Here is a 16,063-nt window from a genome sequence, read left to right as displayed (position 1 = left end):
TCCTTCCTTTTTATATTATTCTTTTAAAAAAACCTTTATTTTCTCCAACATTACCAATTCTTTTTTTCTACAATTTTATTTTCATTCTGAACTCCTTTGAACCTTCTTCCTTCTTTTTAATTTATATTATCCCATTCCTCTTCTTTCCTCAATACACACTTTTAAAAAACTTTACCAAAATAGGTAATATTCCAATACAGAAATTTTTATTCTAATAACAAAAATTGTAAAAATATCACATGATATTCACCAATTATTTAAAAAAACCTTCAAAGCAGTACTCAACAGCATTCTTAATTTTATTCATCCTTTATTTGAAAATCTTAACATTTCCAAATACCTTCATTTCTTTTCTCCTTTCAATTTTATTTCCACTCAAAATTCCTTTGATCCTTCCTTCTTCCTTTCTTCCTTTTTATATTATTGTATTCAAAAATCTTTACCTTTCGCAACACCAACAATTCCTTTCTCCTTTCAATTTTATTTCCATTCTACACTCCTTTGATCCTCTCTCTTTCGTTCCTACCCTTTTTTATTACTTTATTCCTCTTTTTTTCTATATCTTCATTTCATATTTTTAAAAGACTTTACTAAAATACATATTTTGTTAAAAAAATTTTTATTTTTATGACACAAAATATCAAAATATCATGCAATATTCGGCCATTATTTAAAAAAAACCTTTAATCTGGTGTTTAATTAATATCTTTATCTAATTCACCCTTTATTTAAAAATCTTTACCTTCTCCAACACCTTCAATTCATTTTTCCTTTCAAGTTTATTTCCATTACAAACTCCTTTGAGCCTTCCTCTTTCCTTCCTTCCTTTTCATATTATTCTATTCAAAAATCTTTACCTTCTCCAACACCTTAAATTCCTTCCTCTATTTATTTTTATTTCCATTCTACACTCCTTCGATTCTTCCTCCTTCCTTCCTTCCTTTTTATATTATTATATTCCACTTCTCTGTATATCTTTATTTCACATATTTAAAAAACTTTACTAAAATATATAATAATCTATTAAAGAAATTATTATTTCTGTGACAAAATATCATGTAATATTTGCCTATTATTAAAGAAAACTTTTAATTTGGTGTTTAATTGATGTCTTTATCTTATTCACCTTTTATTTAAAAATCTTTATCTTCTCTAACACTTTCAATACATTTTTCCTTTTAATTTTATTTCTATTTTAAACTCTTTTGATCCTTCCTTCCTTTCTTTTCATATTATTTTATTCAAAAATCTTTTCCTTCTCCAACACTTTCAATTCCTTTCTCTATTCAATATTATTTCCATTTTACACTCCTTCGATCTTTCTTTTTCATATTATTCTATTCCTCTTCTTTCTATATTTTCATTTCATATTTTTAAAAACTTTTACTAAAATACATAATATTCAATTACAGAAATTTTTATGTTTATGACACAAAATATCAAAATATCATGTAAGGTACTTGAGCCGAATAAAGCCCAGTAAATAAGGCCCACTTTTAAATTTACCATTTAAAAATGCGCTTTATGTTTAAAATATATGCTTAAAAGATGTGACATAGGAAATAGATAAAGAGGGACTAGGGAATTAATACCTGTAGCAACACATTTATTCAGTGCAACAAAAGCTTGTAACAAAGTGGGGAAATTAGCCGTTTTTATAAAAATTGTTGTAAATTTAATAAGTATACATTATTGTATAATTTATTACAACACATTATAATATTATTTAACTTTCTAATTGTAGAAAAAAACAAATATATATATCGATTTTTTGGAATAAGTATACTCTTTTATAAATAATGTATTATTAAATAAGGCCCACTTATACATTTATTGTTATAGCCATTGCCATTTGTTTATTATGTATGTGGCTTGCAACAGAGAATAATGATTTTCATGACGCTAACTTTTCATAAGCTAAAATTGCACTCAAATAGCCAGAATTTCTTAAAGTTAAAATATTAATTATAGACAAAATTAAAAATAATTGTGATGTTTTACAGTAAAATAGATCTTAAAGGATTTCGTACGTGTGATTAATAATTATTTTAACAATGAGTTGGAAAATGTTTAATTCCTTTATTATTTTCAATTTGTTTTTAATTCGGGCCTTATTAAAAGTACAAGAATTTAATAAGGCCCAATGTCAGAGTTTAAAAAAAATTTCTTTTTTGTTTATTTAAAAATGTTTTATATAGATGATAATTGGACTTCCGTTTCCGGTAGCGAGAGTGATAGTCGTGTGTTTGTAAGGGTGTTTGGTGAGATTGTGTTTTTGAGAAGAAGAAGGGCAGGATTGGAGTGTGAGGAGGTGAGGGGACGGAGAAGTAGCAGGTGGAGTTGGGAGAATAAGGGATAGGACAGGGGTAAGGGAATAGGGAGACAGGAGTGATAGTAGGGTTGGGACGGGATTTGGAGGTTAGACGGAATAGTAGGTATAGAGAAAAGAGAGGAAGCAGAAAAGAGGGAGGGTAGCGACATCGGGCGGTAGAAGTGAGAAGCATAGCAGGAGAGAGTTAGTGCAGTCGCGGGAAATTTTGAATTGGAGTAATCTACTGAGTATCCAATATAATATCTTAACATATAATTTGATATTTTTACATTTCCTAAACTTAATTGATTTGTTTTCTTAGATTAAAAGTGATAATCTTAAATATAAAAAGAGTCATTCTAGTAAATATTTTAAATAGGAAAATTGGCAGGTTAGAAGAAAGACGAGATGGAGGAAGGAAAGAAGGGAGGGAAAGAGAGGGAAAAGGAAGTAGAGGGGAACGGAGAGGAAAAGAGAAGAGTAGGAAGGCCGAGCAAGGCAGAAAGTCTTATGAGGGAAAGATCAAATAGTGCCACTGCTAGAATTGTTGAAGAGAGGAGAGAAAAGGAAGGGTGAACAGGGGGAGGAGACTAGAGTAGAGGAGGGAGAAATCTTTAAGAGGAGCAATATGGTAAAGAGATCGCCGGTAAGACAAGAAGAAGGAGGGCTAAGGGAGATATTACGGGAGGTGAGGGAAGATTTTAAAGAAATGAAAAGTGAATTGAGAGAATTGAGGGACGGTAGAGAGGAGATGAGGGAATGGATGGAGGAAATGAGGAAAAGAGTAGACAATTTGGAGAGAAGAGTGGAGGATATAGAGAAAGGTAGGGGAAGGGCGGAGAAGGTGACGGGAGGAAGGGAGAAGGATAAAGGAGAAGAGATAGAGCAGATGCAGATAAGAGGAAAGAGTGAAACGAAGGAACTAGAAGAAAGGATGAGGAGACTAGAATTAGAAAGGGAAAAGGGGGAAAGGGAGAAGAGGAAAAGGAATATAATTATAAAGGGGGTAAGAGTAAAGGAGGAGGGAAAGGAGGAATTAAAAAGAGAGATTGAAAAGATAGTAGAGGCAACGGGGGTGGTAGCGAGAGTGGAAGGGGTGAGGAGGATAGGGAATAAAGATAAAGATAAAGATAAGGGGGGAGGGATCATGGTATGGGTGAGATTAGCGAGTGTGAGGGAGAAAATTGATGTGATGAAGGGAAAGATGAAGCTGAGGGATAGGAAGGAGTGGATCGTGGACGACTTGACGGAAAAAGAGAGAAGGGTAGAGTGGTGGATAAAGAGGGAAGCAGAAAGGAATAGAAGAAAAGGAAAGAAGGTAAGAGTAGGATATATGAAAATGTGGATCGAGGATAAATTGTGGATATGGGATGAGATCAAAGATCAATTAAGGGAATGGAGAGGAAGAGATGTAAGAGTGGAGGAGAGAGGGGGAAAGGAGGAGAAAGGGAAAGAGGTTTTTTAATAGAGGGGGGTGGGGTGGGAGAGAGGGAGAAGGATGGGAATGAGGGAAATGGAAAATATGATAAAAGGAGGAATAGAAAAAGGAGGGACAGTAAAGAATATAAAATAGGATTTTGGAATGTAGCAGGCATGGAAAATAAAGAAGAGGACTTTAGGGAGAAATTGAAGAAATGGGATGTGATGTTTTTGAGTGAGACATGGTTACAGAAGAAAGGATGGGAGAGGGTGAAAAGATGGTTACCGAAGGGATACATTTGGGAGGTGCAAGAAGCGGGAAGAAAGAGCAAAAAAGGGAGGGCAATGGGGGGGATGATTGTAGGGATTAGGGATGGGATAGAAAGAGGAAAAGAGAATAGGAAAAGGAGAGAGATGGGTTTACAGATGAGTAAAGTCAAATTAGGGGGAGAATGGTGGAAACTAGTGGGTGTATACGTGAATGGGGATTTAGAGGAAAAAACGAGACAATTAAGAGAGTGGATGGAGGAGAGAGAGGAGGGGGTAAGTATATTAATAGGGGGGGATTTTAATGCGAGAACGGGCAGAGAGGGGGGAGGTATAGGAGAGGAGGAAGAGGGAGGGGTAGGGGAAAGAGAGAGAAATTCAAAAGATGGGAAGATGAATGGAGAGGGAAAGAAATTGTGTGGTTTTTTAAAGGAATTAGGATGGTCAATTCTGAACGGATGTATAAAGGGAGATGAGGAGGGAGAATGGACATATACTGGAGGGAAGGGGGGGACTGTAATTGACTATGTAATCGGAAATGAGGATACGAGAGGTAAAGTGGTAAAGATGAAGGTGGAGGACTGGGTGGACTCGGATCATCAGCCATTAACGGTGTACGTGAAGGGGAGAGGAAAGGGGGAAGAAAGGATTGGGAAAAGAAAAGGAAGAGAAAGAAGAGGGGTGTGGACGGAAGAGGGAAGGAAGAAATTTGAGGAATACATGGGCAAGAGGGATAATGTTTCGGAGGTGATTGAGGAGGATTGGAGGAAATTGAAAAAGAGAGTAGAAGGAGCATTGGAAAGAGTAGAGAGAGAAGAGAAAAAGGTGCGGAGAGGATGGTGGGATATAGAATGTAGGAATATGAAAAGAGAAGTAAAGGAAGAGTTTAAAAAGTGGAAGAAAAGAGGAGGGAATGGGGAGAAATATAAGGAGATGAGGAAGGGATACAGAGAACATTGTGTAGGAGATTATTATGTGTCAGGTTAATAATTCCTTCGATTTAACGGTACGTTAGGAAGGCCACGCAAAATCAAGGCAACTCGAGTCAGGTATAAAAAGGTATCCTTTAATGCGGAGCGGCTTACGCCTTACAGAACAGTATTTGAGAAACTCGCGTCGGGGTGCAAATATGCTTAGTTCGACTGATCCTGAGCGACTGCCCGCCCATCGAACCGTCGCGCAAGGAGATCGCTCTCCGCGCAATCGATCCGCGCATCGCCGAATCACGCGCGTCTCACGTGTTGAACGCTCCTATTGCCTACAGTTCGGCCAGCCTGACAATATGGCCGTCTCGGCCATGCAAAAAATAAAACATATAGTATAGTCAATACTCGTCAAAATTTAAGTACATATGCGTGTTAATTAAATACAAAACACAATATAACTATCGCTCTAGTCCTTACTATACATTTTCATATGGTCTGCGCTTACAGTTCCCGTGTATGGCATTTGGGTTACCTGAAAATCCTTAATATCAGATACAATATAACGATCGTTGTCTAATACCGTTTTTATGACATATGGGCCTTTAAATTTAGGAATCAGCTTTTTGTTTATTCCCGGCGTTGTGTCGGTATTGGTGATTACCACATAATCGCCAACTTTATAGGTAGTCGCACGCTTCCGTTTGCCATTATAATAAGTTTCGTTCGCTCGCTGACATTTTTCGATAACGCTCGCCGCGCGATCCCGAGTGGCACCCAAATCTCTATCATCGTCGGAATATTGGTCCAGCAGAATGCGAATTTCGTCTCCCACGACTCCTACCTGATCGATTCCAAACAACAATCGACTAGGGGTGTCATCTATACTTCTGCAACGCGTGTTATTTAGAGCAAATTCGACACTTTCCAGTACGTTGTCCCATTTTCCCGGTGTATCGCATAATTTTGCTAATGTTGGCGTAAGGACACGATTAAAGCGCTCAATCTGTCCGTTAGCGCGTGGAGTACCGACCGCAATCAAAGTGTGGCTGATAGACTCCTCGTCCACGAATTTCTCGAACGCCTGCGACGTAAAACACGTTCCACGATCGCTTATCAGGCGCCTAGGCTTACTGTATGCGCGAAAATAAACTTTCAAGTGTCGAATTACCTCCTCAGTCTTTGTTGTTTTACATGGATATAATTTTATGAATCTCGTAAATCCATCTATTAATGAGAAAATATATCGATAGCCTTTCCCTGTTTTTTCTAATGGTCCGTAATGATCAACGTGTAGCGTTTGAAACGGCAATTTCCCTTTCGGGATACTATGTAAATATCCTTCCTTTTTCCCGGGAATTGGGGAGAATTCGATACATTTCAGGCAATTCGATATATATTCCCGCACTTTTCTTCTTAAGTCTGGAAACCAATAAACCTTCATTATGTTATCGACAACTTTATCGACCCCGAGATGGCCCAAATCGTCATGACAAGTTTTAATTACATTTAATTCCATACACCCCGGAACATAAAACAACTTTTTATTCTTAACTTTTCGGTAAACCAAGCCGTCTCTTAACTCATAAAATTTATCTTCACTGTTTTCCAATTTATTCCGAATTTCACAAATTTCTTTGTCTTTGTTTTGTCGAATCGACAATGTCTGTTCAAAAGTATTGGCCTCCAAAACTAGTATGCTGTTACAGCGGCTCAGCGCGTCGACATGCGACATACGCCTGCCCGGGCGATGCTGGATCTTGTAATCGTAACCTTGTAGGAACATCGCCCATCTCGAAATACGCGGGTTAACAATTTGCTTACTCAGCGCGAGGCGGAAACTATCACAGTCCGTAACAATAGTAAACGAAATTCCCGACAGGTAAATATGATATCTTTTGATTGCGTACACAGCTGCCAAACACTCCAGCTCGAAGTTGTGGTATCGTGCTTCAGTCGCTGTGGTTCTACGACTAAAATAAGATACGGGTCTCATCGTACCATCGCCCTGTCTCTGTAGTAAAATTGCACCGAATCCGACCGCGCTGGCATCACAATGAAGCTCCGTTGCCAATCTCGGCGAATAAATGGCAAGAATCGGCTGTGACGATAACAAATTTTTTATCAATTCAAATATACGATTTTCCTCTGGTCCGAACTTAAAAGCTACATTCTTTCTTATTAAGTCATAGAGTGGTTTCGCGATGACTGAAAAATTTTTTATGAATCTACGGAAATAACTTGCAAGGCCTACAAAACGATGGAGCTCTTTTGCGTTACGTGGTACCGGAAAATCGACAACAGATTCCACATTCGTAGCACTGGGTCGAATGCCGCTCTCGTCAATCAAATATCCAAGGTAGATAATCTCGCGATATAGGAACGAACATTTATCCAAGCGAAACTGCAATTCATGCCGCCGAGCCAAATTGAAGACTTCGCAAAGAATCTCCAAATGCTCGCCAACATTCTCGGTCGCAATTAATATATCGTCAAGATATATCAATATTTTATTGTCTCGAATCAAATCGCAGAAAATGCCGTTAATATATCGCTGAAAAACACGCGGAGCATTCATTAACCCAAAAGGCGTTTTTAAAAATTCAAATTGGCCCAAGGGGGTCACAAAAGACGTATACTTCACCGACCCGTCGGCAACCTTAACGTGGTGGAATCCATTTCTTAAATCGAGTCTCGAAAAGTAGGACTTTCCGCGCAAGCTGTCCAAGTGATCATCGATCAAAGGTGTCGGAAAATTATCCTTCACAGTTATCCTATTAAATTCGCGATAATCGACGCATAATCGCGATTCGCCGTCTTTCTTACGTACAAGTACAATTGGAAAAGCGTATGGCGAATTGCTTGGTCTTATTTTTTTCTCTTGTAACAGTTTATCTAATATTTGTCTTAATTTCTCTTTATCGGCAAACGAGAGTCTTCGCGGTCTAAAACTGATAGGCCGATCATGCGTCAAATTTATGCTCATTTCAATTTCTTTTTGAGGATTTGCGACTCCCGTGTCAATAATATTCTTACTATGATACAATTTTTCAATGCGTTCTTTCGTTTTGAAATCAATTTGCGGATTAATGCTTATCGCCTCGGCAACCGACGACGGGTGGTCGACATACGATATAGTTAAAATTTGCTTCGAAAAATCCGGACTATCCGCCGTTCGCGAATTTGCCCTCGATACACTAAACTTTTCCCCCAAGGTTATCTCTATCACCGGCGACGATGTAAAGTCTCGACCGAGCAAAGCAGCACATGCCATCGCCGTATCCGGTACAACAAAAAAATTTATTTTCAATTCGATATTATTGACTTCAATGACATCCTCGAAGGTCCCCAATATTTCCAACTTAGTTCCGTTAATACCAAAAAAAGATTGTTGTTTAACAAACGGCGCACGAGCATGAGTCGGTACAAAATCGCCTTTAATTAGACTAATGGGGGACCCTGAATCAATCATCGCCATCAATGAATATTTACATACGCTACCAGACGCGTCCGCGACCCGGTACGCAAGAGTTACCAGGTATGGAACACTCGGCGAGATCGTCTGAACCACGTTCGTCGTATTCGCCGCTTTCGGCCGCGACTTCGGACACTCCTTCACGCGATGCTCCAAACTGCCACATCCGAAGCACGAGCCCTTCGCCCGCTTCTGTTCCTCCTTGCAGTCCCTAGAGAAATGTCCGGTCGTCCCACAATTATAGCAACGGATGGTATCGCCTTTCGTCGTAGATGTTCCTCTTCCTCCGGCCTTCGGCGCTGGTCGCTGTCCCCTCGCAGCTCGCTCCCCGCCGTCCCCGGGCCCTTCATTCAACGACAGCTCTCTGAACGCATCCAACACGTCCGCCGCCGACTTGAAGCGATGCATCCGCGCCTGATTCCGCATTTGCGTGTCTTGCACCCCGTCGATTAAGCGGTTAACGAGCTCCTGCTCGCCGACGGATGCTCTGTTAGCGAGAACCACCTTCTCGTGGTAATATTCCGCAAAGGTTTCGTTGCCCCGCCACTTCCATTTCTCAAAATCACGCCTCAATGCCAGCGTACTGGGGCGATTATTGAACATACGAGACATCTCCGACAGCAAGTCTGCCGCATTCAACCGTAGATGCTCTGGTTTTGAGTGAAACCAGGTCAAGGCTTTGTTTTTCAACCTCAAATTGATCAATATCCTAGTCGAATTCTCGTCTAATCGGTATTCTTCACGCAAAAGTTCGACTTGTTTCTTCCAGGTTTCGAAGCTGTCGCAATCGCCACGAAACTCACTCAATAAATCGCTAACGATGCGGATGCTGACTCTTGAATCAACGCAGTAGTCGCCATCGCTGCTCTCAGCGTTCATTTCCATTCTCGCTTCTCGACGGGCGAGACTCAATTCTCGCTCTAAAAGAGCTTTCTCGCGTCTCAACATCTCTATCTCTCTCTCCCTCCAATCTGATGGCAGTGGCGTTCCACCACCCGAACTCGACTGCTGCTCCGACATATCCGCACTCGCGCCCGCCGACGACCCTTGCGCCTCACGCCCCACGAGATGCTCATATGCACCTCGCCACTCGTTCTCACCGCCCGCCAATATCCGCGCCACCAATTCGACCTTTGTGCCACTCGTAGACACTCCAATCTGTCGCGCGATATCCTTCAAGTTCATGACGGTTAAATCGTTCAATTTATCTTGAGGTGACCGTTCCATCCTCGCGGTAACAATACTTCACCAGTCCAAATCTCGAGTCACGCAGCCAAATCACTGCTTACCCGGCACAATAACAGCGAGAAGTACACACCGTCACCTGTCAACAAGGTCACCAGCCGATGGTATTCTCGATACCACTTCAATGTCACAACGGCACCGAACAAAACAACGCTCAAATTCGGCCGTTAACGATTCGCGACAATCGCGGCAATTAATAATCAAGTCGCGGGATCACTAAGCCGACCGCTGTCAAACAATTCCGCGGTTCACTGCAACGCGAGTCTCACAGTCGGAGTCAGACACGGCAAAATCACTCCAAGAGTGTGATCTCAAACTCGATTTGATATCGCGATCCGAATACTCCGAATCCCACTTCTGAATTTGTAGGAGATTATTATGTGTCAGGTTAATAATTCCTTCGATTTAACGGTACGTTAGGAAGGCCACGCAAAATCAAGGCAACTCGAGTCAGGTATAAAAAGGTATCCTTTAATGCGGAGCGGCTTACGCCTTACAGAACAGTATTTGAGAAACCCGCGTCGGGGTGCAAATATGCTTAGTTCGACTGATCCTGAGCGACTGCCCGCCCATCGAACCGTCGCGCAAGGAGATCGCTCTCCGCGCATCGCCGAATCACGCGCGTCTCACGTGTTGAACGCTCCTATTGCCTACAATTGTAAGGAAAGGAAAAGAAGGGAAAGAGAAAGATGGGAGAAAGAATTGGAAGGTGTAAGAACGGAAGGAGATGTTTGGAGGGTAGTAAATAGGGGGAGGAGAAAGAGAAAGAGAGTCACGGAAGGGATCGAAATGAGGGAATGGGAGGGACACTTTAGAAAGGTGTTGGGGGGAGTAGAGTGGAGGGTGAGAGGGGAGGTGAGGGGAAGAGAAGGAGTGGAAGATGATATCAGTAGGGAAGAAATAGCAAGGGCGGTAAGTAAACTGAAGGAGGGAAAAGCGGCGGGAGGGGATGGTATCGTAAATGAAGTATGGAAATATGGGGGAAAAGAAGTAAAGGAATGGCTGTGGGAAATATGTGACAGAGTGTGGAGAGGAGAGGGGAGGCCGGAGGAGTGGAGGGAGGGGGTGGTAGTGCCGATAGTGAAAAAGGGGGAAGGGGAGAGGATTGAAGAATATAGAGGGATCACGCTAACGCAGACGGCATACAAGGTGTACGCAGCGGTACTTGCGGAGAGATTGAGGGAGGAGGTGGAGAGGAAGGGGATACTCCCACCGAGTCAAACGGGGTTTAGAAGAGGGGTAGGCACAATTGATCAGATTTACGTGCTGAATTATATGATAAACAAGAGGGTGGCAGTAAGAAAAGGCAAGATGGTAGTGCTATATATAGACCTGAAAGCTGCGTTTGACTCGGTGGATAGGGAAATCCTCATACAGATGATGAGGGACAGGGGAGTTAGAGAAAGCTTGGTCGTGAGGTGCGAGGAGGTACTGGAGGAGACCCTAAGTAGAGTGAGGGTGGGGGAAAAGGTAGGGGAAAACTTTTGGACGGGGAAAGGGGTGAGACAGGGGTGCCCTCTGAGCCCATGCTTATTCACGATATTGCTGGCGGATTTGGATGAGGAGTTAGAGAGGGAGGGATGGGGAGGAGTGAGGGTAAAGGGAAGGAAAATATACTCGCTAGCGTATGCAGATGATGTGGCAGTGGTTGCAGAGGAGGAGACAGGGATGAAAGGGATGATTAAGGCATTAGAAAGCTACATAGAACGGAAGGGACTAGAGGTCAATGTAGAAAAGACGAAAATAATGAGGTGTAGAAGGGGAGGCGGAAGACAGAAAAAGATGGTGTGGAAATGGAAAGGAAAAGAGATAGAAGAGGTGAGAAAATACAAATACCTAGGGTATGTAATGATGGCAAATGGGGGTCAGAAAGAACATATAGAGGAGAGAGTTAACAAGGGAGCAGTGGTGATGAGAGAAGTATGGGGAATAGGAAAGAGGAGATTTGGAACGAACTGGGCTAGAAGGATGTGTTTATTTGATAGGTTGGTATGGACGGTGGTTAGCTATGGGGCAGAAATTTGGGGGTGGAAAGAGAGGGAAAAGGTAGAGAGGATACAGGACAGGTTCTTGAAGTGGATTGTGGGGGTTGGGAGGTACACGCCGGAGTACATGGTGAGGGAGGAAATGCAGAGGGAAAAGTTAAGGGGGAGGGCAGGGTTGAGGGCATGGAGCTATGAAAAGAAACTGGGAGAAGGAGGAGGAGGAGAGCTGGCGAGGTTGTGTTTGGAGGAAATGAGAGACAGGGCGAAGGTAGGAAAAGTAGTGGGTAAATGGGAAGAGGAAAGGAGAGACTTTTACGAGGAGAAGAGCTGGAACCTAACTGAGATAGAAAAGATGAGAGAGGGGGGAGAGCTGAGGGGGGAAGAGGTAGTGGCAAGAAAGAGAAGGTGGCAAGAGGAGGAAAGATGGGAGAAAATTAGGGACTCGAGATATAACTTATGATATGGTAGGGTGAAAGGTAAGGGGGTGCCAGAGTACCTAAAGAAGGGATGGAAGGAACAAAGATGGCAGAGAGTGGCGAAGTTTAGGTTAGGAGACGGGATGATGGGGAATAGATATTGGGAAGGGGATGAAGAAAAGAAGTGTAGGATATGTGGAGGGGGAATGGAAACTTGGGAGCACGTATGGGAGGAATGCACGAATTGGGGGGGTTGAAAAAGGATGGCAGGAGATGGTGGATGAAGTCTTGGGAGAAGACGGGGAGGGAGAGATTTGGATGAGAAGATTAGAGGAGATGAGGGAGGGAGGAGGGTGGTTGGGTGTGAATGAGAGTGTGGAAGGAAGAGAGGAAAATGCGGCGGAAACGGAGGTCCGGAGAATGAGTGTGGATGTATGGATGGATGAATGATCTTTCTCTCTCTCTCAGGTGTTGGATGGGATGCGAGGAATAAAAATTGTGAGGTTTAAATTTTGTAAGCGGAGCGGAGGTCCGCAGTGTACTCCGCAAGGAATAAAGTACCTTATATATATATATATATATAGATGATAATTTTATTTTGGCAAGTGGTTGAAATAAACATTTTATTCTCATTTAATTCATTTCAATATCTTTGTAAATAAAATTTATAAAAAATAAAATAAGTTGCGTGGGCCTTATTCGGCTCGGGTACCTTAATATTCGCCAGTAATTAAAAAAAAACCTTTAATCTGATGTTTAAATGATGTCTTGTTTTTATTTATCCTTTATTTAAAAATTTTTTCTTTCTCCAACACTTTCTTCAATTTATTTCTCCTTTTAATTTTATTAACATTAAAACTCCTTTGATCCTTCCTCCTTCCTTCCTTCCTTTTCGTGTTATTCTATTCAAAATACTTTATATTCTCCAACACCTTCAATTCCTAACTCTTCAATTCTATTTCTATTCTACACTCCTTCGAGCCTTCCTTTTTTACTATTTTATTGCTCTTCTTTCTTATCTCCATTTTACATTTTTAAAAAATTTTACCAAAATACATAATATTCTATTAAGGAAATTTTCATTTTTATGACACAAAATATCAAAATATCATGTAATATTCGCCCATTGTTAAAAAAAAAAACTTTTAATCTGATGTTTAATTGATGTCTTTACTTTATTCATATTTTATTTAAAAATCTTTACCTTCTCTAACACCTTCAATTCATTTTTCCTTTCAATTTTATTTCCATTCTAAACTCCTTTGATCCTTCCTCTTTCCTTCCTTCTTTTTTATATTATTTTATTCAAAAATCTTTTTCTTCTCCAACACCTTCAATTCCTTTCTCTATTCAATTTTATTTCGATTCTACACTTCTTCGGTCCTTCCTTTTTATATTATTCTATTCCTCTTTTTTCTATATCTTCAAATCAAAGTTTTAAAAAACTTTACTAATATACATAATAATTTATTCGAGAAATTTTTATTTTCATGGCCCTATATATCAAAATATAATGTAATATTCGCCCATTATTAAAAAAAACTTTAATTTGGTGTTTAATCTACGTCTTTACTTTAATCATCTTATATTCAAAAATCTTTACCTTGTCCAACACTTTTAATTCATTTTTCTTTTCAATTTTATTTCTATTCTAAAGTCTTTTGATCCTTCCTCCTTCCTTCCTTCCTTCCTCCCTTTTCATATTCTATTCAAAATCTTTACCTTCTACATCACCTTAAATTCTTTTCGCCTTTCAATTTTAATTCCATTTTACACTTCTTCGATCTTTCCTTTTTATATTATTCTATTCCTCTTCTTTTCTGTGTCTTCATTTCACATATTTGAAGAACTTTACTAAAATACATAATATTCTATTAAGGAAATTTTTATTTTTATGACACAAAATATCATGTAATATTAACATATTATTAAAAAAAAAACTTCAATCTTGTTTAATATCTTAATTTTATTCATCAAAATATCAAAATATCACGTGAGATATTCACCCATTATTCCTTTATTTAAAAATCTTTAAATCTTTATCTTCTCCGCCTTCTTAAATTCCTTTCTCGTTTCTTTATTTGTCCCATTTCAAAACTCTTATTCCTTCTTTCCTTGTATCATTAATTTATTCTTATCCTTTTTCAAATCCAACCTCACAATAATAATGTTTGTATACAAAAGACCATTTTAATAACAATACTATAATAAATGTTAAACGAAATTGCTATCTGAAAATAAAGTACAACACAAAGTATCAACTTTTTATTATGATAATTTTTACCACTATAAATAAGAACGTTTAATAATAAGATTTATCTGAAACAATCACAAAGTTGTCCAAGGGAAAAAGAAAAATCTTTAGGCGCAGGAGACAGAACCAATACATTAAATAAATTTATAGTAATTAATTTGATAATATATTAATATTACACTATTACCTCTTAATGCATGTAACAATTATTATGTGTATAACTGTTAATACGATTTCCGCGATGAGAACAGGTCACTAAGTAAGCACAGCGCAAGAACCAATCAGCATTTCGGAAAAGCGGCAACAATAAACTTCGAGATATGCGCGACTATCGATTTAACATAGATTTTTTCAGATGGGACTAGCACGCAGCGCGCGCTAACGCGAGCGCTTTCAAGACTAGATATTTTATTATCTAATTATTATTACTTACGCAAACTCGCGCTACGCGCGCGCCATTTATCTAATTTCATGATTACATATAACTAAATATAAATAATAAAAATTTAAAAAATTAATTATACATTTATGATTAAGAATAATAAAGTTCACGAAGATAAATGACAGACAATTACTTTCTCTTTTCAATATTGTTTCCATTCTAAACTCCTTCGATCCTTCCTCCTTCCTTTCTTCCTTTTTATATTATTCTATTCACAAACCTTTACCTTCTCCAACACCTTCATTTTCTTTCTCCTTTCAATTTTATTTTTATTCTACACTCCGATCTTTCCTCCTTCCTTTCTTCCGTTTTATATTATTCTATTCTTCTTTTTTTCTTTATCTTTATTTCACATTTTTAAAAAACTTTACTAAAATAGATAATATTCTATTAGAGAAAATTTTATTTTTCTGGCAAAAAATAGCAATATATCATGTAATATTCGTCCATTATTTAACAAAAACCTTCAAATTGTTATTTAATTGATGTCTTAATTTTATTCATCCTTGATTTAAAAATCTTAACCTTCTCCAACACCTTCAATTCCTTTCTCCTTTTAATTTTATTTCCATTCTAAACTCCTTCGATCCTTCCTTCTTCCTTCCTTTTTATATTATTCTATTCAAAAGTCTTTATCTTCTCCAACACCTTCAATTCTTCTCTCCTTTTAATTTTTCTACGCTCGTTCGATCCTTCTTCCTTCCTTCCTTTCTTTTTATATTATTCTATGTCTCTTCTTTTCTTTATCTTCATTTCACTTTATTTCAGTCTTAATAAAGTTTACTAAAATAGATAATATTCTATTAGAGAAATTTTTATTTTCATAACACAAAATGTCACATATTCGATATTCACCCATTGTTCCTTTATTTAAAAATCTTTAAATCTTTATTTTCTGCTTTAAAAAATTTTTTTTCTCCTTTCTGTAATAGTCCCATTTCAAAATTCTTACTCCTTTCCTTCTATCAACAATTTATTCTTTTTTATGTTCTTATATAAGCAAAATCTATATAAAACTTAAAATTTGAACACGTTATAATTATTTATTGTATCATTATTTAATATACAATGACGTTTATACTTAACACGATTGTACTTTTGTACTAAAAAAAATATACACGAGTCTTTAATTTCCAAGCACACGAGATTGTCACATCTCAATAACTTCTGAATCCATCAAGTTCTAAATACTCTCAAACAATGACTTGGGTGAAGTTGTATAATAAAAATGTTTTTATTCTTTCTATCGGTGTTCTACGGACGGAGATATCGTAATGAAAAGTTCAATTCTCTGAAATTTTATTTTCTGAGATACACGTCATCACT

At 38.6% G+C, this 16,063-nt stretch overlaps 2 protein-coding genes across 2 annotated transcripts in view; both read left to right on the top strand.

The window, feature by feature from the left end:
* The window catches only part of LOC120357578 (methionine aminopeptidase 1D, mitochondrial-like), a 217,515-nt gene that overhangs the window by 26,364 nt on the left and 175,088 nt on the right, over positions 1-16,063 (top strand). The window lies entirely within an intron of this gene.
* Positions 4,323-11,430, top strand: LOC120357577. The gene is made up of 2 exons (XM_039448363.1): positions 4,323-4,979; positions 10,028-11,430. Exons 1-2 carry the CDS (start codon positions 4,391-4,393, stop codon positions 10,030-10,032), a joined length of 594 nt encoding a protein of 197 aa, XP_039304297.1. The 5' UTR covers positions 4,323-4,390; the 3' UTR covers positions 10,033-11,430.

The sequence above is a fragment of the Solenopsis invicta genome, chromosome 4, assembly GCF_016802725.1.
Source record: "Solenopsis invicta isolate M01_SB chromosome 4, UNIL_Sinv_3.0, whole genome shotgun sequence".
Lineage (NCBI taxonomy): Eukaryota > Metazoa > Arthropoda > Insecta > Hymenoptera > Formicidae > Solenopsis > Solenopsis invicta.
This window is presented reverse-complemented; position numbering and strand designations above follow the sequence as displayed.